Source organism: Mustela lutreola, chromosome 2 (genome assembly GCF_030435805.1).
Source record: "Mustela lutreola isolate mMusLut2 chromosome 2, mMusLut2.pri, whole genome shotgun sequence".
NCBI classification, from domain to species: Eukaryota; Metazoa; Chordata; class Mammalia; order Carnivora; family Mustelidae; genus Mustela; species Mustela lutreola.
The window spans coordinates 155,770,829-155,798,415 of NC_081291.1; the positions used below are offsets into that span (position 1 = coordinate 155,770,829).

At 36.0% G+C, this 27,587-nt stretch overlaps 1 protein-coding gene and 1 long non-coding RNA gene across 8 annotated transcripts in view; one reads left to right on the forward strand and one right to left on the reverse strand.

Annotated features, from left to right (window-relative positions):
- The window catches only part of LOC131825051 (uncharacterized), a 30,059-nt gene extending 24,652 nt beyond the window's left edge, over positions 1 to 5,407 (forward strand). Inside the window, exon 3 of the long non-coding RNA XR_009351107.1 lies at positions 4,041 to 5,407. This is a non-coding gene — a long non-coding RNA (uncharacterized LOC131825051). The remainder of the gene's footprint in view (positions 1 to 4,040) is intronic.
- PLS1 (plastin 1) overlaps positions 1 to 27,587 on the reverse strand; it is a 117,062-nt gene that overhangs the window by 21,073 nt on the left and 68,402 nt on the right. For all 7 annotated transcript variants that reach the window (XM_059163869.1, XM_059163871.1, XM_059163867.1 and 4 more), the window contains 9 exons: positions 26,225 to 26,354; positions 22,040 to 22,172; positions 20,656 to 20,737; positions 17,798 to 17,963; positions 17,574 to 17,716; positions 14,620 to 14,715; positions 12,225 to 12,417; positions 7,482 to 7,560; positions 2,732 to 2,846 (listed from right to left, as the gene is read on the reverse strand). In XM_059163869.1, coding sequence (XP_059019852.1) covers positions 2,732 to 2,846; positions 7,482 to 7,560; positions 12,225 to 12,417; positions 14,620 to 14,715; positions 17,574 to 17,716; positions 17,798 to 17,963; positions 20,656 to 20,737; positions 22,040 to 22,172; positions 26,225 to 26,354 — 1,137 coding nt within the window. The remainder of the gene's footprint in view (positions 1 to 2,731; positions 2,847 to 7,481; positions 7,561 to 12,224; positions 12,418 to 14,619; positions 14,716 to 17,573; positions 17,717 to 17,797; positions 17,964 to 20,655; positions 20,738 to 22,039; positions 22,173 to 26,224; positions 26,355 to 27,587) is intronic.

Genomic DNA, 27,587 nt, shown 5'->3' on the forward strand with positions numbered 1-27,587 from the left:
TGAAAAGAAATACTGGAGAAATAATGAAGAAAGACTATTTAAGTGGTGCAGCTTTATGAACTTTACAAATGAAGCAAAGTGATGTCTACTGATGAGTGCCCAAAGTCCATAAAATAATCCTCCGTGATACTTTGTCATGAAAGTACTGCTTCATTTTTTAAACACCTTGAATTTATTACAGGCCTTATGTTTCATTCTATAAGCAGCTGGTATTTGTTGAAAGGAAGCATTTTACATATGATTCACTTGTGACATCTCATAATTAAGATTCCAGATAAAATAAGTAGTTTAATTTTTGTTTCCCTGTTACATTTTGCATCTGCTTACTCCTAAAGGAACTAGAAAAAGAACCTAGCCCATAGTTAGTAGAAGGAAGGAAGGAAAATAATAAAGATCAAAGCAGAAATAAGTGAATAAGAGGCTTAAAAAAATAATAGAAAAGATTAAAAGAAACCAAGAGTCGGTCTTTGAAAAGGAAACAAAATTGATAAACCTTTATCCAGACTCATCAAGAAACAGTCCTCAAGAGTCCTTGAGAGAGGAAGCAAATAAAAAGAGTCCTTGAGAGAGGACTCAAGTAAAATCAGAAATAAAAGAGAAGTAATGACTGTACATCACAGAAAGACAAAGGATTGTAAGAGACTACTACATAAATTATATGCCAACACATTAGACAACCTAGAAAAAATGGATAAATTCCTAAAAACATACAATCTTCTAAAACTGAATTGGGAAAAAATCTGAACAGACCAGTAAGTAGTAATTAAATTAAATCAGTGATCAAAAATCCCCCAACACTTGAAGTAATGAACACTAGGTGTTGTATGCAACCAGTCAATCACTAAATTGTACCTCTGAAACTAATAATACAGTATATGTTAAATTGCATTTAAATTTTTAAAATTTTTTAAATATCCCAACAAACAAAAGTCCAGGACCAGATGGACTCACAGGTGAATTCTACCAAACATTTAAAGAAAAAAGTAGGGAAAGTAGGAAGGGAGGGAGGGAGGAAGAGTTAGTACCTTTTCTTCCCAAACTATTCCAAAAAATAGAAAAGACAAGAACAAGTATTGGTAAGGGTGTGGAGAAAAAGGAATGTTGTGCGCTGTTGGTGGGAATGTAAGTTGGTGTAGCCACTGTGGAAAACATTATGGAAGTTCTTCAAAATATTAAAAATAAAAAACTACATAATCCAGTAATTCCAGTACTGGTATTTACCCAAAGAAGATGGAAACACCAATTCAAAAAGATCCCTGCAATCCTATGTTTATTGCAACATTATTTACAATAGCCAAGATACAGAAGCAAACCAGTGTCCATTGATAGACAAATGGATAAAGAAGATGTGTGATGTGATATACACACACACACACACACACACACACACACACACACACATACACACATACACAATGGGGTATTACTCAGCCATAAAAAAGAATGAGATCTTGCCATTTGTGACAATATGGATACTCTAGAGAGTATTATGCTAAGAGAAATAAGTCAGCCAGAGAAGGAAAATACCATATGATTTCACATGTATGTGGAATCTAAAAAACAAAACAAGTGAGCAAAAAAAGAGGCAGAAACAGACCCCTGAATACAGAGAACTGGTGGTTGCAGAGGGGAGGACGGGAGAATGGATAAGATGGATTAAAGACAGTAGGAGATACAGGCTTCCAGTTTCGAATCACCATCATTCATCTGCAAGATAGTTTCCCACCAACTGTAATCAAGTCACTGCTCTGCTCAAAAATGTTTCATGGCTTCCCATTACTTTTAGTTTAAAATGCAAGCTCTTTAATCTGACAGTCAGGGTTCTCAACATCTGGCTCCAATTGAAATTTTAGGGTTCATACTTACTTCTTCCTATTGGAATCCTCTGTTACAGCCAACATATTCCCCCCAATTCCCAGAAATGCATTTTATATGTCCCCATCACTATCCCTTTTCCTGATCCTCAGCCTCCCCTCTAGCCTCCTTTCTGAAACCTTTATTCCAATACCACCTCCTGCATGAACCTCTCAAAATAAATGCAAACTGTGGCCTCTTCTTCCTTAGAACTCATAATACTTGCTTCTATATATGTTGCACTATATTACAGTTGTTTGTACACACATCTAATTTGTTTAGGCTTCTTGAAGACCAACTCCATGCTTTGTACTATTTTATATTCTGCATTGCACCGTACAGATAGTAGGTAATCAGTAAATGTCTGTTGAAAGATATTAACAAATAACCAGTAAAGATTTGGCAAGTTCTGGGGATTATAATTCAGGAAAGAGATATGATGCACCTCCAAGAAAATTAAGTGCAACTTGTTAAAGACAAAAGCAGTTACATAAAGCGAACTGTCTTCATCTTTCCAAACATTTATTAAAGCATGTTTATAAAAGGGCTCTTAAGGGGCACCTGGGTGGGTGGCTCAGTGGGTTAAGCTGCTGCCTTCAGTTCAGATCATGATCTCAGGGTCCTGGGATCGAGTCCCGCATCGGGCTCTCTGCTCAGCAGGGAGTCTGCTTCTCCCTCTCTCTCTGCCTACTTGTGATTTTCTCTCTGTCAAATAAATAAATAAATAAAATCTTTAAAAGGGCTCTTAAGCTTAACACATTTTGGTTTAAATCAGAATCATGGGAACAGCCACATGTTACTAAGCTTTATGAAACTCCAAATCCTTGGTTTCATATTAGAATAATAACAACATATCCTTGGTGATTATCTCATTCACCTTCTTCATGTTCCCTCCAAGAGCAGGATAAGGAGGTTTGTTGACCTGGCTCCAGTCGACAGGCACACGGATCATTTCATAAAGCTGAAAGACCACTAAAGCATCTGCAAGGTCACTAAAACAAGAAGAAAAGATGATAAAGGGGGAGGAAATTTTATTAAGCACAATGAAGGTAGGCTTAGGTCTTCAAAAACACAACACGGTCATTTAATGCTTTAAAAATGACAAAAACAAGGGTGCCTAGGTGGCTCAGTTAGTTAAATGGCCAACTTGTAATTTAGGCTCAGGTCATAATTTCATGGGTCATGAGATCAAGCCCCATGTCTGGCTCCATGCTCAGCAGGGAATCTGCTTGAGCTTCTCTCCCTCTGCCCCTCCCCAACTCGCTCGCGTGCGCATGCTCTCTTGCTCTCTAAAATTAATCTTAAAAAAACAAAATCGATCATTTGACTCAGAACTTCTTTTTTTGTTCTTTTCTCAATTTTTAATTTTAAAGTCTAGCTAGGTAACATACAGTGTAATGTTGGTCTCAGGAGCAGAATTCAATGGTCGACCCAGAATTCTAATCTAGGAATCTCTCCAAAAATTTTAATATATGTTTACAAAAATAATAAGTACAAAGACATTCATTGCCACATTATTCATTAATTTAGAAGCAAATTAAATGCCTGGCAGTAGGGAGCTGCTGAATAAACTCTCTATACCATGGACTCCTGGTCCATAGTAAGAAATAAAGTCTATCTCTATGTACTAACATGAAAAGTTTTATAAGATTACATTTTAAAAAGCAAGTGGCAGAACACAGCATACAGTTTACTATATATAAAACTCATTTTCAAAATTGAGAGTATTTAAGTACCTATATGTGCTATGGACTGTTAATAGCAATACCTCTGGGCAGGAAAAAAAGGATTATGGGAGATGTAAGCGAAGTATTATCATGTTTTAATTCATTCTACATAGTCACATATTTCCTGAAACTTGTTCAGTGAGAATACATTCATGTATTACTTATGTATTGTGATTTTTAAAACTTTTTAAAATATACAAAATCACAATAGCTACAAAGTAGGCAGCTGTTCATGTTAAATAATGAGGATTATGAGGAAGGAATTTATGAGCAAGTTGGCGTTACTGAAGTAAGAATAGTTCTACTTTGGATTCAGAAAAACACATTCTTCTGAGATGCTCAAAGTATATCCATTGAGTCTGTTTTCCATTCTGTATGCTAAGGACATAAAGCAACAGCAATTGGTTTTTTTAAATTGTTGACTCTATGATGTATTTTGTCGTTTTTCTCTCTCAACAGCTTGTTCACCAAGTTTTTTTGCTAAGATTCATATGAAAGTTACTTTGCAACTCTGGATGTACACCCTATGGCAATGAAGGGGACTGGATGGACCCTGTGCTGAGTGATGGAAAGATAACATCTATTATGAAGGCAATTAAGAACTGACTTGGTTATGTATAAAAGCACATGGAGAGTTTCATATAAAAAAGTTACTAAAGGATTTGTATCTGCTCTGAATTTTTCTTTTTTACTTTAAGTGAATTCACTTTTACTTCTATTTGGTGAGCTATTACTCATGTTTTGCAAATAGGAAAACTGAAGCCCAGAGAGTTGAAATGATTTCCAGAGAATTCAAGATGTATTCCTGAACCAACCAGTCATAGAAAAATTCTAGGACTAACAGTTCTTCAAATATATTAAATAACTTGTATGGGGAGAGAATTTTCATTTAAAATCAATCTAAATTATGCTAATGCTTTGGTTTGCTTTAGATCTGGTGTACTGCAGGAGAGTGGTTAAAATAACTTAGGGTTTAGGAATATGATCCAGACACAAATTCATGGACACATGGTTCTGGTGCCAACTAGACCTCTGGCCACTATTTTTCTGTATATGACAGTTCTCTTGAGGGTTATGTTAACTTTTGAGAATTTTCTGAATTCTCTTTTCCAAAATAGAATTACATGTGCCTAGAAGTCCTATGCTAGTACTTCAGGACTTTGAGTAAAAAATGTTGTCAATTCTCTCCTCCACTGTCAACCAAGGAGGACTTTGGAGATCATGACATTTATGAGAAAGTTACCATGGGTCTCACTCAACAAATCTTAGTCCCCTAGTATGAAATTTACTTTGTAATTTAAAAAGAAATTTACTTTGAAAATTACGTGCTTGTGTAAAAAAAAAAAAAAGGCAAGTATATTAAGTCACTAAGATTAAAAATAAGTCTTCTCACTATTCTCCATCCGACTAACAAGGGTGCATACAGTTTGGTATTCATCCCTTCCAGGTTCTTAAAAACTCCATATACAAATGTGTGTATACTCAATTTGTCTGCAAGAAAGAAGTTTAATCCCAACATTTTTTTATGCTATAAATGCTTATATTAAGAAGAGTTCAAATAAACAACTTACCATTACACTACAAGGAACTAGAAAAAGAAACTCTTCCAAAATTTAGTAGAGGAAAGAAATAATAAAGAAAGATCAGAAATAAATAAAATAGAGACCAGAATAAATAATAACATAACACTGAGTATAATGACCAGTTTTTCCAAAACAAAAAAATAAACAATATTAGCAATGCTTTGTATACACTCAATTTTAAAATAAAAATGGAATCATACAAGACCTATTCTTCTTCTTTTTAAAAAAGATTTCTTTATTTTAGAGAGGGGGGTGCAGGGATGGGGGTGACAGAGGGAGAGAGAATCTTAAGCAGACTCCCCACTCAGTGTGGAGCCCCACACAGAGCTCGATCTCACAACCCCAAAATCACAACCCCTGAGATCACAACCTGAGCTGAAAGCAAGAGTCAGGCACTTCACTGACTGTCCTACCCAGATGTCCCTGACATATTGTTCTTTTCTCTCAAATATGCATTCTTTTACATTATTCTATAAAGATCTTATCCCTCTCCTCATCATCTATCTGTACCCCCAGTATCTGATTCCTTTACTGCCTTCCTACTATAATAAAAATTCTAGTCTAAATGATATTTATCTCTACCATCTAGCTGGAATTTACACACTTTTAAAGGATTCATCAAATATTAGTCCATCACATCAAAGCCAGTTACCATAAGGTAGTACTGGTTGTAGATTTTTTTGGAAATATTTTATTTACTTATTTGAGAGAGAGAGCATGAGAGGGGAGAAGGTCAGAGGGAGAAGCAGACTCCCCATGGAACTGGGAGCCCAGTTCAGGACTTGATTCTGGGACTCCGGATCATGACCTGAGCCGAAGGCAGTCGTTTAACCAACTGAGCCAACCAGGAGCCCTGGTTTTAGATTTTTTTTAAATTTTTAATCTTTAAAAAATATTTTATTGGGGGCACCTGGGTGGCTCAGTGGGTTATGCCGCTGCCTTCGGCTCAGGTCATGATCTCAGGGTTCTGGAATCGAGTCCCACATCGGGCTCTCTGCTCAGCAGGGAGCCTGTTTCCTCTTCTCTCTCTCTCTGCCTACCGTGATCTCTCTCTGTCAAATAAATAAATAAAATCTTAAAAAAATATATTTTGTTTATGTAAGAGAGAATGAGCACAAGTCAGAGGGAAACGGAGAGGGAGAAGCAGACTCCCCACTGAACAAGGAGCCCAAAGCAGGGCTCGATCCCATGACCTTGAGATCATGACCTGAGCCAAAGGCAGATGCTTAACGGCTAAGCCACCCCAGCGCTCTAGTTTTAGATTTTTAACAAGACTTTGAATATACACCAAGAAGCAGAAATTACTATATCATAAATCTTCAATTAGCCAATGAATTGGTCTTTTGTGGCATTAGACTTAAGTTCAATATTTAAATAATAATTCAGTTATTGTTCATTAAGGAGTTTCCTTAGTGTATAAATTATTAATATACAATTTTGCAAAAGTTGAGTTCTTATCCAGTTTTAAAGGCAGGCTGGTAGCTCCTATAATAAAGAGAGAAGGAAGGTCTCTTCTTATACAAACCTAGAAAGACACATTGTTAGCAGTACCAGATACCACAGAATATGTTCAGTAAAATACTTTTTAGTCCTACCAATGTTGAAAATGTGTTGTCATTTTAAACAAGAAAGAGTAAGATAAATCACAATTACTCAGGGAAAGCAAGTTATTTCTGCAAATTAGAAGCAAATATCTGCAACAAATTACAGGAAAAGTGAGGTAGATTTTGGCACAAATAGAAAGTGTGAATTATAATTTAAAATACTGATCATGGGGCGCCTGGGTGGCTCAGTGGGTTAAAGCCTCTGCCTTCGGCTCAGGTCATGATCCCAGGGTCCTGGGATCAAGCCCCGCATCGGGCTCTCTGCTTAGCAGGGAGCCAGCCTGCTTCCTCCTCTTCTCTCTGCCTGCCTCTCTGCCTACTTGTGATCTCTCTCAAATAAATAAATAAATTTTTTTAAAAATAAAATAAAATACTGATCATAATGATAAGAACAATTTATAAAATATTACTACTCTATTCTAATTTTTACTTTTCTGATCAATAATTATAAAAGAGTAAGAGGGATTATCTTTACCAAATTGGTTGTTTACATCATCAGAAACTATAACTACCATCATATTCTGATCCTTTTAAGAAATACCATCCTTTTAAAAAAAATCCATTGTATTGTCAATTTCTAGGATTCTGAAATCCTAAATGTTGGCTAAAATTCCTGTGATTTTTAGAAAATGTAATAATGTAAATGTACCTAAGGTGTGAAATTAGAAAAGTTGGACTCTGGCTATAAAACTAAAACACAATAAAATATTTACCTGTACAAATGATTAATGTATGGGTTGACCCCCAAGGAATTCATCCAGTTCCGAAATGTTCTCTCTTCCTTGCTCTCTCCTAGAGAAGACACAAGTTTGTACTGATGATTCAGGGAAAAATGCAGTAAGAAATATATTTTAAACCATCCTGGCAGGTGTAAACCAGCCAAACGTACTTTTCAGTGGTTTCTGTGATACTGCCATCTTTTGGGGGGAAAGTAAGTCTTATTGCCAAAGTCCCTTCCCTGCCCTATCTATATAGGCCTCCATTTGCTCTAAAGTTCTCTATCTAGAGTCCTTTCTTTGATGTCTGTGAACTACTGAGTCATGGGTTTCTCTGTCCAGAAAGTGACAGAGAAACTTACATGGTCTTATCTGTAGTTATGATTACATGCAAAATGGACTGGCTAAAAATTGAAACTCTTTTAGCATTCAGGGTAATATCAGCACAGTAACACAAAAGAAAAGCTGTGCTTTTCCCAATGCAGTGTTTCTAAATTTGTACAGGTTTTTATTTTACACAAGGAAGTTTCCTGACATACAAACTAACATTTTAATTATACCAAACAGCAATGAAGGGGAGACGGGATTATAGGTAATACAAGAATAGGCAATGAAGGGATATAACTATTTTACAGGTTTCATGAGTTATTTTAGATTGATGTAGCCCCCACACAGGGTGCTAAGAGAAAGACATCTATCTAATCCTAGAAAGTCCCTAGACCTCAGAGATCACCTCAGAGAAACTCCTTGCAGGCATTCTTATTTAACCTGTGATTACCTAACCTCCCTGAGCATTCCCTTTGCTGCAGTGCTCACACCATCTGCAAGAAAAACATGCGCTATCATTTACCACAAAGTAGCAGAGAGTGAATATACTCTCCTTGCCATGTCTGCCCTCTGTTCATCCCCTAGACTGCAAATAATCCCAAGTGACTATCTGTAGTATTATCTGTTTTCAGCAAAGGAAGGGAGCAATGGAATGTCCTAACTTATACCTCATCACCAGACTTGTGAAAAACACTTTGTGAACAAATATTTACACCTATCATCACTTCTAAACTATAGGCAAGTTAAGGTCACTCTCTAGACTTTGACTCACGTGGGATTCCCAGAACAAGGATACATCTAAATCTATAACCATCTGAGCTCCAGAGACCCATTCCTATGGAGCTTCCCCTGCAATCATCTCCAGAATAAGGGCCACAGGTAAAATAACCCTGCACACTCAGAAGAGAAACCAAACCTTGTAAAATATAAAGGATTCTGGTTTTTGTGATGCTGTTCAGGAAATAACCTGTCCACTATAATTTCGTTTGATTTTCTATGCTACTACCTAATGGTGTTCCCAGAATCTACTTTAATTATTGATCTATTAAACAGTGTAGCCATATAATTTAAATTCCATTCCCTTGGGCCTGCATAAAAGGTAACTGACCAGTCTGCTGTATCTGCCACTATCACTTTATGATAAATAACCTATTTGAAAACCCTTTAAAAAAGAACCAAGTTAAACCAAATATTACTAGAAATCGTGCTTGCTCTTTGTAGGAGTTATTAAACAAGTACAAATTATATATAACTTTCCTCAAAGCAACATAAATATAAGCATACTATCATCAACAGTTTGATGCATGTGACTTGGATTTACCTTTGAGCTGCTTCTTTATTACAGTCTGTAATGGGTTTTTCTCTAGTAATTATGGAAATGTTACATTATTTCCTTCTGGGAAAATCCAAGTTATGTTTTAAAATTAAAAACACTAATAATGTAACAATAGTCTCATTTTTAATTGAAATAGCATCCCAATTCTGCTGAACCTGATGGTACAGCAAATAAGATTTAAAAAGACACTAGTATTTTGACTGAGTTCTGAAACTGTTATGAGCTTCAGGGTGTCATATTTCTTCCCATTGTTCTCTTATATTGTTACTATTTTCATTTCTGATGCCTGGAAAGTAAAATAGATTATGTAAGTGAGCATTTATTTATCTAACACCATTTCAAGTTGTCTTGGTAAATAAATGCTCAAAGCCAAAAGCACTACGCATTTGTGCAAGAGCCATGGTAAAGCATTACAAAAACATATGTATTCCAGATTGTGAATGTTGTCCATATTGCAGACAACTAAAGCAATCTTAGAAGTAAAATGTTCACTGCTGACATAAAAGATAGAAAGACTATAAAACATTTCAATTTTAGGGCCAAACTGATATCTGCAATTGATAAAAGTTTCAGAAAAAAAATAACAAATATACTACAATGAGACTACTAAGAGGAAAGAAAAAGAACTAACATATATTTAACACTCACTAAATGTGCTAAGTGATGTTTTCCTCTTTCTAACCTATTACTGAGGACATACTATATGCTAAACTCTTTCCTTCATGAAAGGTCATTTTAACTTGCTCTTTAGTTCTTCAAAATTAGTACTACTAATCTTGTTTTGTAGATGAGAAAAACAAAGCTCATGGAAGTCATTCAGATACTAAATGGTGGACCCATAATTTGAACAAAGTGTAATAACATGACCTGTGAATTTTCTATCACCACAAATGAATTCTGAGATGGCCTCTCTATACAAAGCCCACATATTTGGCTCAGTTTAATATGAAGGTTTTTTTATTTAGTTGGGCTTTTAATTTTCTCTAATTCCAGACAGATAAAATTCTTTGCAATGAGAATATGAATATGGGTTGTGATAAGGTCAAGCTTCGACTATCATAAGGATCCATAAAAACAAATTTAGAGAGGAAAAATTCCAATTGACAGTTGAGTCAAATACATTTTTGGCAGATATATCAAGGATATACATATGTTCTAAATAAAGATGATTGATAAATATTTCCCATAGTATCTTCTTATATAAATAGAGGAAATACTAACGGAAATGTTTAGCAATCCTATACACACTGAAAAATTCCAAAAGCATGCTGAACACTAGCAAAAGAATTCAAACAAGACAAATAAGAGAGCGAGCAAGTTGGAAAAGATATCTAGCAAGAACTCGGTGACTATAAAAAGCAGATCATTTTTAATATGCCACTCTAAACAATGCCTTCTCTTGTAAGATACAGAGGGATTTTGAAGTTTTCCAGACTGATAAAAACCTAGTACTCTTCCATTTTATTTATTTTTTTTAAAGTTCTAATCCCACACCCTCAATTTCTCTGCCAAAAAATCTACTCCTTTATCTATTTCCCCACTCAATTACATACCTTTGTGGAGAATATAGTCTTTTTTTTAATTTTGAGAACATAGTCTTTATCTTCCCTCTCAATTACATATCTATGTAGAGAATATAGTCCTTATTTTACTAGACCTCGGGAAGAGTGAACTGAATTAATCATATTCCTCAAAGAACGTGTTTGTTAAATCTGAAACTTCTTTCACTAATCAAGAAGATGCAATTATAAAGTGTTAAGGATATTGGAATTCTGGTTGTGGCAGTCAAAAGAGAAGATCATGAAACTTATTTCTCATTCTAACCCCCTCCCAGGGAAGGAAGGGTGTAGGGCAGGTTCTGTGAGAGAAAGGACACTGCAACATCAAATTCTCCCCACCAAGAATCCTTACTTGAAGACTGCCTTCTCCAAACCAGAGCAACTGGTGAGACTATTTTAGGATGGGCCCCTCCCTCTGACTGCTGCCACTGTTTTCACCTTTAGTTCTGATACCAATGTGGGTTTGGGTATGCGTGTGAGAGTATGATAACAAAAAGACAGGCTAGAAAACAAAGATAGGGAGAAAGAACTAGATAACAAGAATGTTTTTGTCATGACAATTCATATATCGTAAGCTTCAGTGACATTCAAGAAATGTAACATAGCTAAGTAATACAAAATAGAACCTAAACAGATCCTTTACTAGTGATAAAAGATAAGTGCGTTTGTTTAAAGGAGAGGAATATAGGCTTTACATCATGAAATCCAATTGTCAAAACTGATTTTTGTTGTGTTTACATATACAATATCCCATCAATATAGAAGGCAAATTCAGTGGAGAGTTTACATAATCAAGCCTTGATGTGCTGTTCTAGTTCAGTTTCATTTGTGTTCTTCCTTGTTGTCGTTCTTTAGGCATATTAAGACAGAAAAAACACAGCATGAACAATGCAAAAAATAAATCAGATAGAATCAACCCAGATAGAAAGAATAAATGGTACTAATAAAAAGAAGGTTCAGAATGAACATATTTATAGAGTATAGAAAAGTACTAAATACAGTACCTACATTAGGAGGGGTCAAATCTGCATTTCACAAAGCAAAACAGGAAAGTATTATAAATTATGAGACAGATAACAATAGCCCACACACAACAAGACAAGTAATGAATACTTAAAATTTTTTCATGTACCTTAAAAACATTAAAAAGAGAATAATACTGGAGTCAAACTGTAGCTTTTAAAGGAGGAAAAAAGCTACAAAATAATTATTTTTCCAATAGATAATTCATTGTCCATATTGGTGGTGGAGTTATGTTATGTGGTCATTTAAGAGACTACTTTAAATGTATGATAGTTTTTACTAAACACTGATGGAGAGATGACAGACAAGTAAGATTTACCCCAGCATTCTCTTTCAACAAAACCAATAATGACTTTTCTTAATATGAACTTTTTAATGAATGCACATGCCTACACACTGCATCTCCCACCACAATCCCCTACCTCTGACAGCAAAGTAGGTCACTACCACAAGAAGATACAAACAGTGAAGCAATTAAAGGCAGAAGGAACATACCTTCCAATAAATTCATATCGATGTCATTATCAGGCTTGTGTAGGCATGGGTATGTGTTAAACAGATTAGCTACAAAAGCTAAATTAAGTTTAGGATTGCCTGAAACCACATCTGCAGGAGTAACAAACTGTCTGCAGCCCAGTTTATCTGCTTCTTGAAGCATGAATCCAGCACGCTTTAGGTCATTTTTCTCCTAAACAACAAAATAGAACAAAAATGGTCAAGGTGGGCGCCTGGGTGGCTCAGTGGGTTAAGCCTCTGCCTTCAGCTCAGGTCATGATCTCAGGGTTCTGGGATTGAGCCCCTACATCAGGCTCTCTGCTCAGCAGGGAGCCTGCTTCCTCCTCTCTCTCTGCCTGCCTCTCTGCCTACTTGTGATCTCTGTCAAATGGATAAATAAAATCTTTAAAAAAAATTAAATTAAAAAAAACGGTCAACATTAAATTGCCAACATTGATTGGCATAATTTTTTATTGACATACGTTTTTAAAAGCAAGCAATTTTCTGGAAATATATTAAATGATAGATTAAAACAACCTCTCAAGTTTTGTATCAGTCAGCTTCTACTGGTCAATTATAGATAATTTGGTCAAGATCATATATCAGAACACCTTCTGGCTGAGAAGTTTAGTTATCTCATCCATTTTACTCTGAATTATATTTCCAGTAGACTCTTTTCTCAATGAAAAACAAGTTGGGATACAAATAGGAAATTATTAAAATTAAAAGAACAGGACTTTTCACAAGTGCAAAATCCTGGAAACAAACTAAATGCTTGTCAACAGGAAAGGAGACAAATAAACTGTCTCATATTTACACAGTGACACTGAACAATGTGAGTGACCCTTAGCCATAGATGTTCAAAACAATACTAGGAATTTAACTACTTTTTTTTTTTTTACAAAAAATAAATGAAAAGTAAAATAAAAAATTTAATTTTGTAAGGGATATATTTGGTTGAAAGAAAACTACATAAAAAGAGAAGCAAAAGGACAATGAACATAAGACTGAAGATGGTGATTATCACATTAAGGTGAGGCAAAAAGATGGAATAGAGAAGAAGTAGAGAGCTAAACACAAATTAATATCAAGGTCTTAGCTTTCTTTTGGATTGATGGTTCATACAGACTTGTTAAAATTTTTAAACAACTACAAACAAAAATAAATAAAAAGAGGCAGGCACATCCATGGACCCATGATAAGATTATATTATGACTAAGAATTATAACTTGTCTCATTTTGTGTATTAGTTACAAAAAAGTAAAAATGTAAATGAAATCAGAGAAAGCAACGGGTTCTATCCTATTAAACAATATAAAGTTCCTAACGTAGACATGAACATAATATATGGACCTTATAATATGTGGACCTTATTCAGATCTTAATTCAAATAAACAAGAAAGAAAATTTGATATTTAAGAAGCAATTGGAAATGTCAATGTTGACTAAATTTTTTTTAACATTTTTATTTATTTATTTGATAGACAGAGATCACAAGTAGGCAGAGAGGCTGGCAAAGAGGGAGGGAAGCAGGCTCCCCACTGAGCAGAAAGCCGAATAAGGGGCTCGATCCAGGACCCTGGGATCATGACCTGAGCTGAAGGCAGAGGCTTTAACCCACTGAGCCCCCCAGGCGACCCAAAGTATTATAGTTTTAAAGTTTCTTTATCTTCTAGAAATACATATTAAAATACTTATCAATGAAGTGATATGATGTCTAGGATTTGCTTCAAAATAACACAGGCCAGGGGTGCCTGGGTAGCTCAGTGGGTTAAAGCCTCTGCCTTCAGCTCAGGTCATGATCTCAGGGTCCTGGGATGGAGCCCCACATCACATCAGGCTCTCTGCTCAGCAAGGAGCCTGATTCCCTTCCTTTCTCTCTGCCTCTCTGCCTACTTGTGATCTCTGTCTGTCAAATAAATAAATAAACTCTTCAAAAAAAAAAAAAAAAAAACACAGGAGAGGAAGGATAGGTGATAAATGACTAAAGATGATTATGAGTTGATAGTTGTTGAACCTGGAGGATGAGCACAGGGTAGTTCATTATACTGAGTGTGTGAATTGTTTTATTATGTTTAAAATTTTCCTTAAGTTTAAATTCTAGAGATGGATAGTGGTGGTGGTTGTACACACTGCAATTGTACTTAATGCCAAAGAACCGTGTACTTAAACATAGTTAAAATGGTAAAAAAATTAAAAAAAAAAATTTATTTAAAAAAAAACTTATTTTTTAAAAAATAAAAAAATCTTTAATTAAAAACTGTACTTAATTGGGCTCTCTGCTCAGCAGGGAGCCTGCTTCCCTCTCTCTCTCTGCCTGCCTCTCTGTCTACTTGTGATTTCTGTCTGTCAAATAAATAAATAAAATCTTAAAAAAAACCAAAACTGTACTTACATTAAATCCTGAAAGGTCAATGGCAATGGCAGGTTTATCACTCTGTTCACCTTTAGGTGCAATCTGATTAAGCAGATGAAAATAGGCTCTTGAATCCTTCAAGGAAAGACATGAAATAGAATTTTTTAAATGAATAAAATCATCATTTGATTTAGGAAAATAGTATCAAACTGAAGAAATTGTCCTTGTCTTAAAGAATGGAATAACTTAGTAACTTCTTACCAACAGGCTCCTGAATGCACTATGCTGGTATCACACCTCACAGCTTCTAGCAACACCATTCCCTATACCTGGAATACCTTTCCTCACCTTTTCATTTATCAATACTCCCAAGCATCCATTAAGATTAGGGTCAAGATATCAAATAAAGGGCTAGTATCCAAAATATATAAAGAACTTATCAAACTCAACACCCAAAGAACAAATAATCCAATCAAGAAATGGGCAGGGGACATGAACAGGCATTTCTGCAAAGAAGACATCCAGATGGCCAACAGACACATGAAAAAATGCTCAAAATCACTCGGCATCAGGGAAATACAAATCAAAAACCACGATGAGATATCACCTCACGCCAGTCAGAATGGCTAAAGTTAACACGCCAGGAAATGATAGATACTGGTGAGGATGCAGAGAAAGGGGAACCCTCCTACACTATTGGTGGGAAGGCAAGCATGGAGGTTCCTCAAAAAGTTGAAAATAGAACTACCCTATGACCCAGTAATTGCACTACCAGGTATTTACCCTAAAGAAACAAATGTAGTGATCCAAAGGGGCACATGCACCCGCATGTTTATAGCAGCAATGTCCACAATAGCCAAACTATGGAAAGAGCCTAGAGGTCCATCAACAGGCAAATGGATAAAGAAGATGTGGTGTATATATATACAATGGAATACTATGCAGCTATCAAAAGAAATGAAATCTTGCCATTTGCAACAACGTGGATGGAACTAGAGGGTATTAAGCTGAATGAAATAAGTCAATCAGAGAAATACAATTATCATATGATCTCCCTGATATGAGGAATTTGAGAAGCAGAGTGAGGGTTTTGGGGGTAGCGAAGGAAAAAATGAAACAAGATGGGAATGGGAGGGAGACAAACCATAAGAAACTTTTAATCTCACAAAACAAACTGAGTGTTGCCAGGGGGAGGGGGTTATGTAGAGGGTGGTTGGATTATGGACATTGGGGAGGGTATGTGAAATGGTGAGTTCTGAGAAGTGTGTAAGCCTGACAATTCGTAGACCTGTACCCCTGGGGCAAATAATACGTTATATGTTAATAAAAATAATTAATAAAAAAAAAGATGAGGGTGAAGTATTAACTTCTGGAAGCCTTCCCCCATTTAACTCAGACTGGCCCTGTGACCTGTTCTGAACAACAGAATGCCGGGCAAGTGAGGTACTGGGGCTCCCAAGCCCAAGCCCTAGGAGCTTCTGCTTCCTCCCTCTTGAAGTGAGTCTCCATGGAGGAAGTCCAGCTATCTGAAATGATCACGCTATGAGGAAGCACTAGCTAGCCACATGGAAAGGCCTCCTGAAGACTCTGTGAGGCACAAGACATGGGAGTGGTGCCCTTGTGCACCCACCCTCCAGACCAGCCCAACTGACAGCTGAATGTAAGTGACTTAGTGATCCCAAACAAACGCATCTGAAACAGAACTACTTAACCAAGCCACATTAACCAACAGAATCATAGAAACGATATTGTCATTTTAAGCTATTAAGTTCTGAGTGGCTTGTTATATAGCAATAGATAAATGAATTATCTGTCTCCTAGATGTTTATCTCCCTGTATAACCAGTCAGCTTCTTAAGAGCTAAATCTTCACATCCCCTATACCTGGCATACAACCCCATAGGAGGGGTTTAATAAGTATCTGATAAACTGAATTTTAAAGTAAGAGAGCCCCCCAAAATATATATTTAAATGAGCATATAATAACTGAAAGCAGAGAAATATAATGTCACTTCAAAGAGATTGTCATCTAAGCCCATTATGACAAGAACATAGTCTGACTGAAGGGGTTAATATATCTAGAGAGAAAATACAAATAAATGCCAATGCTGATTAGTCTGGGTGGGGAAAAAAGCATAGAGAAGAGGGAGACACAGGGACCAAGTATGCCAGTGCATGTCTAGGGAGTGACCATGGAAGAACTGTTAGGCACACTGAATGTCACAGGCTCCTTGACAAGCTCTTCTGATAAGGGAGGGAAGTATTTCAAGCCATTTTGGTTGAGAATCATACCTGAAGAATTCCTTTGTCTACTGATTCCCTGTGCCCTCAGACATCTGGTCTCCTGTTAGCTTGTTATTGGCAAAGTGGGAGTAAGAGTGTTGAACTGGTCAGGCCCACAACGACCTCTAGTCCAGTGAACAGACAAATTCTCAGTCCAAATTAATAGACTGACCTCCTCATTATAATTTAATCTCTTTGTGGTATATAAAATGGGAAGGAATGCTTTAATCTGCTAGGGCTAGTATCTCCGCACAGCCAAGCTATATTTCTTCTTAAATACCAGTAAACCAGTTTTTCTTTATTGCAAAAGAAGATTTTGTCCTTTTTATATTTTTTAAGATTTTATTTGAATTGCAGTTAGCTAATACACACTGTAATGCTAGTTTCTGGTGTACAATACAGTGTGATTCAGCACTTCCAAACAACAGCTGGTGCTCAACACTGCTTAATACCCATCACCTATTTCATCCATCCCCCATCCACCTCCCTTCTGGTAACCAGCCATTTAAACCAGTTTTTTTTTAAATATAAAGATTTTGCAATTAGAATCGGAAGATCCACCTCAGACAGAGAAATGCAAAATTTCATTTTTTTACACTTTGGCCTTATGCATTAAACTTCAGTTTGAAATTAATTTTGAACATGTTTTGATTTTTTTTTACATTCTACATCTTTCTTTTATATCACAGTTATGAACATTAAAATATAAACCTTAATGTCTTGGCTGAAGTTTTTGATGTTGCGCCATCCTGCATTGGTCAGATGGTAGTTCACCCATCGCAGCAGTAATTCCTCTGGAGAAAGCTTCATCAGCTCTTCTAGATCCTCACCTTCATTTAGCAATGCAATCAGAGCTGAAAGGAAAACAATAAAATATAAATTCTTCCCAGAGTAAGTATATGTTAACGAAAAGCAAATATTTTTGATGATCTTACCTTCATTCCTAGAAATCTCAATATCAGCTAAAAGACCAACTTTGATGATCTGCCAGAGAAGTCCCAAGACCAAGTGAGGTTTTCCTTCTTTGAGATCCTGGGCCCCAATGTTGACCACTCTACAACCAATGGCTGAGGCAGAATTCAGGGCTAGGTTTAAGTTTTCCTGAATTGCCACAAAGAAAATTACCTGTGAGAAAGTACTTTCCAAAGTCTTACTGACAAGTTGCAAAGGTAAATAAGAAACAAAAGATTGTGAAAATTCAGATTTTGAAACACAAGTAGTATTTATACAAGAAAAATACTACTACAAAAGAAAAAAAAAAAAAAAACCAACCCCATAGCTTTAACCAGGACTTTACTACTTGATCTCATTCCCTTGCTTTCATAGTTACTGTACGTCATTTTCATCCCTTCGTATTTCTCTTCTTTTGTACATCATGATACTACATAAACCCATCATCATGAGGTAAAAACAAAAAAAAAACCGATATTATCACAACTTTACAACCTTTTATAAATGAATGAGGCTTCTTTTGGATAAAGTTTCATGGGAAACTGGTAGTATTATAGCCAATCTATTCCCAGAGCTCTAAAATTACTAAAAAAACAAGATAGATTTAATATCCACAGTAACACTTTGCTCCTTCCCAGAGATCTTCTTTCATTCTACATTAGTATACTCTTTCAAGCCTCCTAACGATCTACACTATTATCACCTACTCATATTGGAAGAATGTCATCTCTAAAAAAAAAATTGTAAAAGTTTTAGCTCTCTCAGACCCATCCTGTAGTTATTGCAAAACAGCTACAGAATATTTTTTCCTTATTTTCTTTAATGCACTGCATTCACACATTAAAAAGTAAAACCATTAAAAGTAAAAGTAAGGGGCGCCTGGGTGGCTCAGTGGGTTAGGCTGCTGCCTTCGGCTCAGGTCATGATCTCAGGGTCCTGGGATCGAGTCCCGCATCGGGCTCTCTGCTCAGCAGGGAGCCTGCTTCCTCCTCTCTCTCTCTCTGCCTACTTGTGATCTCTCTCTGTCAAATAAATAAATAAAATCTTAAAAAAAAAAAAGTAAAAGTAAAACATTAAAAGTTAATGTACAACATTAAAATATTAAAAGTAAAACCAGACAATAGGTTTGTACAGCAGTGATAAATGCTGTATTTCAGAGTCAGTGCCATAAAAAGTTATGTGACACATATATCCTAAAATAAGACGTATGAATATTTTCAACATTCTAGACATTAAGCAAAGCATCCTGACACAAGATGTGAAAGAAAATAAACCTATGGCAATTGCAATCAGAAATGTGCTTCTTCAAGAATGGTAGTTTCTGCTAGGAATATGCAATAGCGGGAGACAAGAAAGCCATGTTAGTCAACATCCAATTCATACTTCTCAAAGATACAGGAAATGGGAGTATCCCCTTGGATACTCCAGGACTCACCATGTACCACCGCACTAAGGTTGTAGCTTCCTTATAAAAGAGGCTTAAAAACTTTAGCAAAATTAAGGGTTATATTTGTCAAGAGAAAGGAGGGATCACTGGGAATCATATCCTGGTTCTGCCACTGAGTAACCTCTGAGTGCCTCAGTTTTCTCATCTGTAAAACTGTAGTATCCACTGTATTTTAAAGGTGCCAGGAAAAATTCAGAGAGATAATTCATGCAGTTGTTTAGAACAGTGACTGCCACAGTAAGTACTTAGTATCTGTTGATACCTGGCCCTGCTCTAGAGATTTTGAGGGGTGACTATTTTATAATGTGGTGACTATAGACTCCTACACTTTAACAAGACCTGAACGGAGAAGCTGACTACAGAACAATATAGCGAAAAAGAATAGTTCAAATTCTATGAAATAGTAAAATATGGGGTAAAACTATACAGTGCTCTTATTTTCACCAAGAACAACAGCATCAAGAAAATACTTACTAATAAAAGCAACTCAATGATTACAATAATATAACCTGAATACTAGTATCTTAAGTAAAGTTCATCCAAAGCACTCTGAACAATGTTTGTTTGCTTGTCTGTTTTAACTGGCTTCCACGCTGGGGCTTGAATCCATTAACACCAAGATTAAGACCTGAGCTAAAATCAAGTCAGATGCTTACTCAACAGAGCCACCCAGGCACCCTCATTCAAAGCACTTTGAATCTTTATTTCATTCAGTACAAAATACAGATGAATTTCTATTTAATAAAGCCTAGTTTTTATAGGCAACTGAAATTATGTTAAATTTGACATTCTACATGAGTGGACCCTGAAGGCATTATGCTAAGTGAAATAAGTCAGACAGACAAAGATAAATATTATATGACCTCACTCATATGTGAAATGTAAAACAAAACAAAGCAAAAATTACCAAACTCATAGAAAAAGAGATCAGACTTGGGGTTACCAGAGGCAAAGAGTGGGAAGAGGAAAAACTGGAGGAAGGTGGTCAAAAGATACAAACTTGCAGTTTTAAGATAATTAAGTACTAGAGATGTCATGTACAACAAGATGACTAGCTATCACCGCTGTATGTTATGTAGCAAAGGTGTTAAGAGAGTAGGTCCTATGAGTTCTCATCTCAAGGAGAAAATTTTTGTCCTTTTTCTCTCTTTTCTTTTTATTGTACCTAAATAAGAATGTGCATGTTAGCTGAACCTATTGTAATAATCACTTCACAATATATGCAAATCAAACCATCACACTGTATGCCTTAACCTCACACAGTGAAATATGTCAATTATTTCTCAGTACAATTGTGGAGTAAAAAAAGTTTTACTCGGGCCTGAGAACCCACTAATAAAGGCCTTACACTTTACAACACAGTAACGTGATTATTAGCAAAGGGCAAATACTTACAGAAATAGTGAAAGGGGTGAGCTTTTTCTTATTAATGGCTCTTTCATCAATTGTATCTGGTTCAGATAAGTTGATCATTTTGCTACAGAGAAAATGGCAATAATTAAGCTTAAGACTCCCAGTTTAAGATAAATAATTTAAGCTAAATTATTTAAGACTTTTTAGTTTGTTTTTGCAAGTAGACAAAACAGTTATAACAATCCACCTCTTTAAAATATACTGTGATTCATGTCAGGGACTTACTTTTTAAAATCTTAGAAATATTCCGTAACCTAAAACAAATTCCGTTTTAGGTTATGGAATATTTCTCATTCCAATAGTAATCTTAGTGTTTCCTTATAATATTTTTAAACTGTCTTGCATTTTCTTTATGTGAGTCCTGTCTCTATTTAATGATCATCAACATTCAGCAATCTGAAATGTAAAAAACAAACTCTCAAGAATTCACGTTCCATAAAGTAGCAGCAATAGTGTCAAAATTACTGTTGTTGCAGAAAGAGTCAGACACATGGGCTTTCTAAGATTTCAATACCACAAACATTTTAAGAGAAATTGCGGTAAAATTTATCTCCAAATTTTAGAACATATTTTATATTTTAAAATAAAGATAGGAAAATACCAATTCAATTTGTAATAGGAATTTACTCTGAAGATCAGAAAAAGAGATTAGAACTGTAGGTGGAAGTCAAGGTATATTTTACATGTTATTTAAAAACTAATATCCTGTACTTGTGAGTAGGTTGGAGCTTTTTTTTTTCTTTTTAAGTAAAAACACAGAAAAAAAGACTGAAAGAAACATGCCAGAACATTAATAATAGCCAGTTATGGGTAATAAGAACAAAAATGTTCTTATTTGTAATTTTTCTAAATTTTTATTAAAAAAAAAAAAAGACACCTCCTTTGTACAAAGAAGTATACTGGGACTATAGTACATACCACAGAGAAAGACATGCCCCTAAAGAGTTTACAGGCTAATGAGCAGAAACATACTGCAAGGAGCCAAGGGTATGACAAGACTGATTTTAAGCATTAATTTCATTTAAGCAAAATGAGATGTATCTTTCTCTTACATTTCCTCATGTTCCTGTCCCAGTCAATAATTCCTTATTGAAAGTGAAAAAAGAAACCCTGTGAACATTTTTAAATACATCAGAGGAATAACTCAAAACGGGCTTGATATCAATAAGGAAATAGAAAAGGCATGAGAAAACTAAGAGACTGCATTTGGAGAAAAATTTTGGAAAGCACCCTTACTTAATTTTCCGTGTAATATAAATTCTTCAATACCTAGATAGCTACTCGTTCCCTGAGTTGTAGTTTTTACTGAATGCTCATCAATGGAAAGAGGAAGAACGTATTTCCCTTAACCTAATGTTCAACTCACCAAAGAAGGATACCATCTGCAAGTGATCTGAAAAGGCTGCCATCACTGGGATTCATGGGTAGGAGATGTTTACAGTCAGGGTCATCCGCCAAGGCTTTGTTGATCCAGTTAACAAAAGCTACTTTTTCTTCCTCTGAAAAGAGAAAATCTTCATCAGCAAACCAAATTTCACAAAATTAACCACACTACAGAGACATACTTTTTAACTTCTGTTCAAAGATAATAAATGGTTATTATTAAAGCTCTGCTAAAATACTACCAGGTTTAAGAGGGCATAAGGTTTTAAGGAGAAAGGGGAATTTGTTCCATTTTTTCATCTGATGTTTTAGGAAACAGCATGGTACACAGCTTAAACGAGCACAGTAAGTATTTGATTTGATTCTAAAATCCTTACTAAAATATATTGCTTCTGAAAGCTAATCAATCAGAAGCCAACCATGAGTGGTCAGATCAGGCACACACACCAGGATTTAAAAATACAAGCATCAGGAGTGCCTGGGTGGCTCAGTAGGTTAAAGACTCTGCCTTCGGCTCAGGTCATGATCCCAGGGTGCTGGGATGGAGCTCCACATCGGGTTCTCTGTTCAGCGGGAAGCCCGCTTCTCTTCCCTTCTCTCTCTGCCTGCCTCTCTGCCTACTTGTGATCTCTGTTAAATAAATTTTTTTTTTAAATCTTTTAAAAAAATTAAAAAAAAAATACAAGCATCAGATTTCCACAGCAATAAATTCCACAACCCCCACCAAAATGTACGGAGTTGTGATTTGGGGCTTATAACAGAAATACTAATTTCAGTCAAGAGCTATCTGAATGAATGAACCACCTCCATTTCTGTGGAATTTCTACTACAAGAAGACTGATACAAATCTAGATACCAGCTCTACTCTCAGCCACCTGCGTCCTCAACTTCTCAATACATGGTTTCTGGTGTGGGCACATTGATCTTTAGGCCGAAAAAGTTATTGAGCTAAGCAGTTGGGAAAATAGAAAGAAACTTGAAAGAAAAATGTTCCATGGCTTTATTATTACTCTGCAAATATAAAAATGATTTAACAACCCAAATCTTCAAAGAAAATAATTCCCATTTCTATCACAGAGTAGCATATAGTGAGCCAAACTGCCCCAAGTCCTAGAATTAAGTAATTTTATAAGGGCATATTTGACAGGCACTCCCAAAATGTAAGCCATCACACAGACACACACACACACATATACAATATCAAAAAGACACATTTACTAATATTTATCTTTTGTACATATCATAATCTGCCTTTTTAACTTCTTGCTTCACCAAACATATCTACTCAGAGACTTAGAATCTAGGAATTTAAAGGTCACTAGAATATTGTACCTTACCATCAAGGACTTCTTAGTGTAATGATAAAAAAAGATATACAAAGAAACCCTAAATAAGGGAAATAAACAGACCATAAGAGATATAGGCAGGGTTTTAGAGAATTTAAAGAACAGAAGAATCACTTCCAGTTGGGGGGTGGTCAAGAAAAGGCTTTATGGAGAAAGTACAATGTGTTTGATTGTTTTTTAAGATTTTATTTACTTATTTGAGAGAGAGGGGAGGAGCAGAAAGACAAGCAGACTCCCCACTGAGCAGGGAGCCCCAAGCAAGGCTGAATCCCAAGACCCTGAGATCATAACCTGAGCTAAAGGCAGACACTTAACCAACTGAGCCATCCAGCTGCCCTGAGAAGGTACAATCTGAATGACAGATTTTTTTTTTTTTTTGAAGACAGATTTTTAAGATGCGGAGAAAAAGGAAAGATGTTCCAGGTATAGGAACCAAGAATGAGATATTTTACAACGGCTAAGATGGCCATAATAAACAAAAGGGACAATAACAAGTGTTGTGAGAATATAAAGAATTTGGACTTTCAAATATTGCTAGTGGGGATGCAAAATTGTGCAACCACTTTAAAAACAGTTTGGCAGTTTTTAAAAATATTAAACACAGAGTTACGAAAAGCCCTAGCAATTCTACTCCTAAGTATATACCTAAGATAAGTTAAAACCTATGTTCACACAAAAATGTATACCAAAGTGCTCATACAGCAGTATTAAGAATAGTCAAGACGACCCAAATGTCTATCAGCTGATGAAAGAATAAGCAAAATGTGATGCTATCCATAGAAGAAAATAGTGTATGGCAATAAAAAGAATGCAGTATAATATATATCACAAGAGGTAATGTTATGCCAGTGAGGGAGCCAGTCAAGTGAAAGGCCACTGCTCTATGATTTCATTTACAGGAAATTTCCACAAGAGGCAAAGTAGATCACTGGTTGCCAGAGGCTGCGGGAAGGGAGAAATTAGGAGGGTCTGCTAATGAGCATGGTGTTTCTCCTTAGCGTAATGAAAGTATTCCAAAATTAGATGGTGGTGATGACCATACAACTCTGTGAATATACTAAAAACCACTGAACTGCACATTTTCAAAGGGTGAATTTCATGGCATCTCAATTATATCTCAATAAAGCTGCTCTTTTTAAAAAAGCTATTAAGTGGGGGCACCTGGGTGGCTCAGTGGGTTGAGCCTCTGCCTTCTGTTCAGGTCATGATCTTAAGGGTCCTGGGACTGAGCCCTGCATCAGGCTCTCTGCTCCGTGGGGAGCCCGCTTCTCCCTCTTTCTCTGCCTAACTCTCTGCTTACTTGTGATCTCTGCCAAATAAATAAATAAAATCTTTAAAAAAAAGAAAGCTATTAAATGTTCCATACCTCGTTCAAGATAATAGTTACATGGATAACAATTTACACATTTACATATTCATGTATTAAAAAGTCATCAAGCCACACACGTAAAAATAGTACACTTTATGTTCTTACTGTGTGCATCTTATACTCCAACAAATCAGTAAAAAAAGAAGAATCTATGGTGACAGATGTCAGAAAAGTGGTCCCCTCTGGGAAGAAATAGTTACCGTTCGAGGCATGAAGGAGCAATTGAGGGTGATGAAATATTTTCTCTTGATCTGGTGGCATCTACATAGATGTAGGTACAGGATGTTGACACATGTAAAAATTCCTTGAGCTGTCCAGTTAAGAATTATAACACTTTGCTAAATGCATATTATATCTCAATAAAAAGATTTAAAAATTGAAGAAGACGTTTCATTAGAATGGGTAGGCAGAAATGGAGTTAAGGAGTGAACCCCTTTCAAAAAATGAAGGTAGCAGTTATAGTTCACTGCCTTTACCACATTTCTGGAAAAGGGTAGAAAAAACTTAAAATGGGTGGGAGAAGTATGAGTAAACTGTTACAGAAAAATCCAGTTGAAAGGAAGAGAATCAAGAGGATAATTAACAGATTCAGATCTCAGAGGAAAATGGAGAAAAGGTTACAGTTAAATCAATAATTTAAAAAGCACAGTTCAGGGATGTCATGATTCCAGGGTTCCTGGATTGAGTCCCCTCTCGAGCTCCTTGCTCAGTGGGGAGTCTGCTTCTCTCTCTCCCTTTGCCCCTCCCCCTGCTTATTCTCCCTCTCTCTCTCTAACAAATAAATAAAATCTTTTAAAATAAAATAAAAATCAAGTTCTACTTATTTTAATATAAGCAAAATGAACTTGACCAAAGCTTCTCAAACATCTTGACCACTAAAAGTAAAAAGTAAGCTTAACATGGTAACACCTCTCATCTTAGGATTTCCCATTGGGCAACATTCCAATGATTCTATCAGACCTAGCAAATCAGATTCTGTGCTCTCTAGTCACCTAGTTGCTTGATAAAAGATGATTCAGGAATCTCAGCTCCTGGAAAATGTAAGGGAAATGTCCTAGAAATAAACCTCTCAACAAATTCCTAGGTTGGATCTAAAAATATACCCAACTCATCAGTCAGGATGAAAAATCCATTCAGAGTTCATGAATGAACATATTCAATGCCGAAATATAAACAATTTCTATTTTGTTGTTTCTAATCTCCTTGTGTGCTGTGCCTGACACATGGTAGGAAATCAGTGATTTCACTGATTCTATGATTTTTCATCCTGACACCTCTAAAATTGAGATGCATTTCAAATTTGATGGCACACTATAGTTTAGTCTGATTTTCCCTCAATGGTACATAAAACAACGGTATGAATTACAAATGAATGGCATCTTAGATTTGATGAAATATCACACTTAGTGAATGAATCAGTGACTGAAAGGTCAAATTTAGATTGGCAGGTTACCTGCGTAAGAATGCTGTGTGCCCTCACTGGAAATGGATGAGGTTCCTCCAATAGCAGTAATTCCTTCTCTCTTATTAATTATTTTGCGGAATGTCCTGCTGATGTGTTTGCTTTTTAACTCTTGTATCAGCTGGAATGGAATATAAGTAAAATTGAACCTTGACCAATCATAACAAACCTTACAATGTGACAGATAATTATTTAGACTTCTTTATTTGGAATAACATCAAAAGAAATCCTAATCAGGTACTCTCACCCTTATTGGTTAGCTCTTGTGTCATTTTACCCAGCATACAAAATGTCCAAACATTTGCACCCCAAACACTAGAAGAAATTTCGTTATAATTAAGCTTAAATTAAATACACTGAAATTATTCTCCTGTGCTTGCCACAACATTTTGTCGTGCCTTTTGAAAACTAAAGAATAACTCACTACGTGACAAAGATTTTTAATGCTTTAATGAGGATTATTTTCCTGTCTGAGCATTGCAAATGTATATATGTTTTAAAATCAGTAAGTCAGATATTGTAGGAAATAAGAGAGGCTTGGAGAAATACCCTCTTTCAATCACTCTCATGATTGGCTAGACTGAATTTAATCAGTACTCCAAGCAGCAGCCAGAGTGCATTTTTAAAATTTTGAATCTGATCATGTGACTTCACACTCTCTTCTTCCTACATCACTGGCTTCCTATTGCTCTTATGATAAAAATGAAAATTCTGCAAGACCCCGCATGACCTGACCCCAACTTACTTCCCTACCTGCATTCCATACACTTACCATCTCGCCCTATTCACACTCAGCATTTTCCAAGTGCTTGAGAAGATCTACCATCCCTAAAGCCACACAGAGCCTCTACAATAGGCTGTCACTTCCACTGGCCTCACACATCATTCAGTTCCCCCACTCAACCCCTTTGATCTGTTTAACATCTTCCTTAGGATCTCAGCTCAGTCTTCACAGCTCCCAGGACAAGTTCCCTGAGTCCCTGGGTTCTCCAGCCTCACCACCAAGTTCTATTTCCATATGACACATACAGTCATGATTGTGGTGCTGGAAGAAGTGACAGCCCTTGCTCAGTGGGCAGGTGGCAAAGGCAATGTGGCCAAGTCATCCATCCCTCTTAGCCAGTGAGTCTGAAATACATGATATTCAATATTCGGTTCTACAACCTATTTTTCTTTTGTTGGTTGTGTCATGTTTTATTTTTCATCCTGTTCAGTTCCCTGAGCCTTGAGGTACTTTAATAATGAAACAATGCTATCATAGCTAGCACCAAAATTTACCTGGTGACATTTGCTGAAACTGAAGGTCTAACTTATCACAAGAAAATAATTAGTTTCTAGAAGTATAGCTCCCATA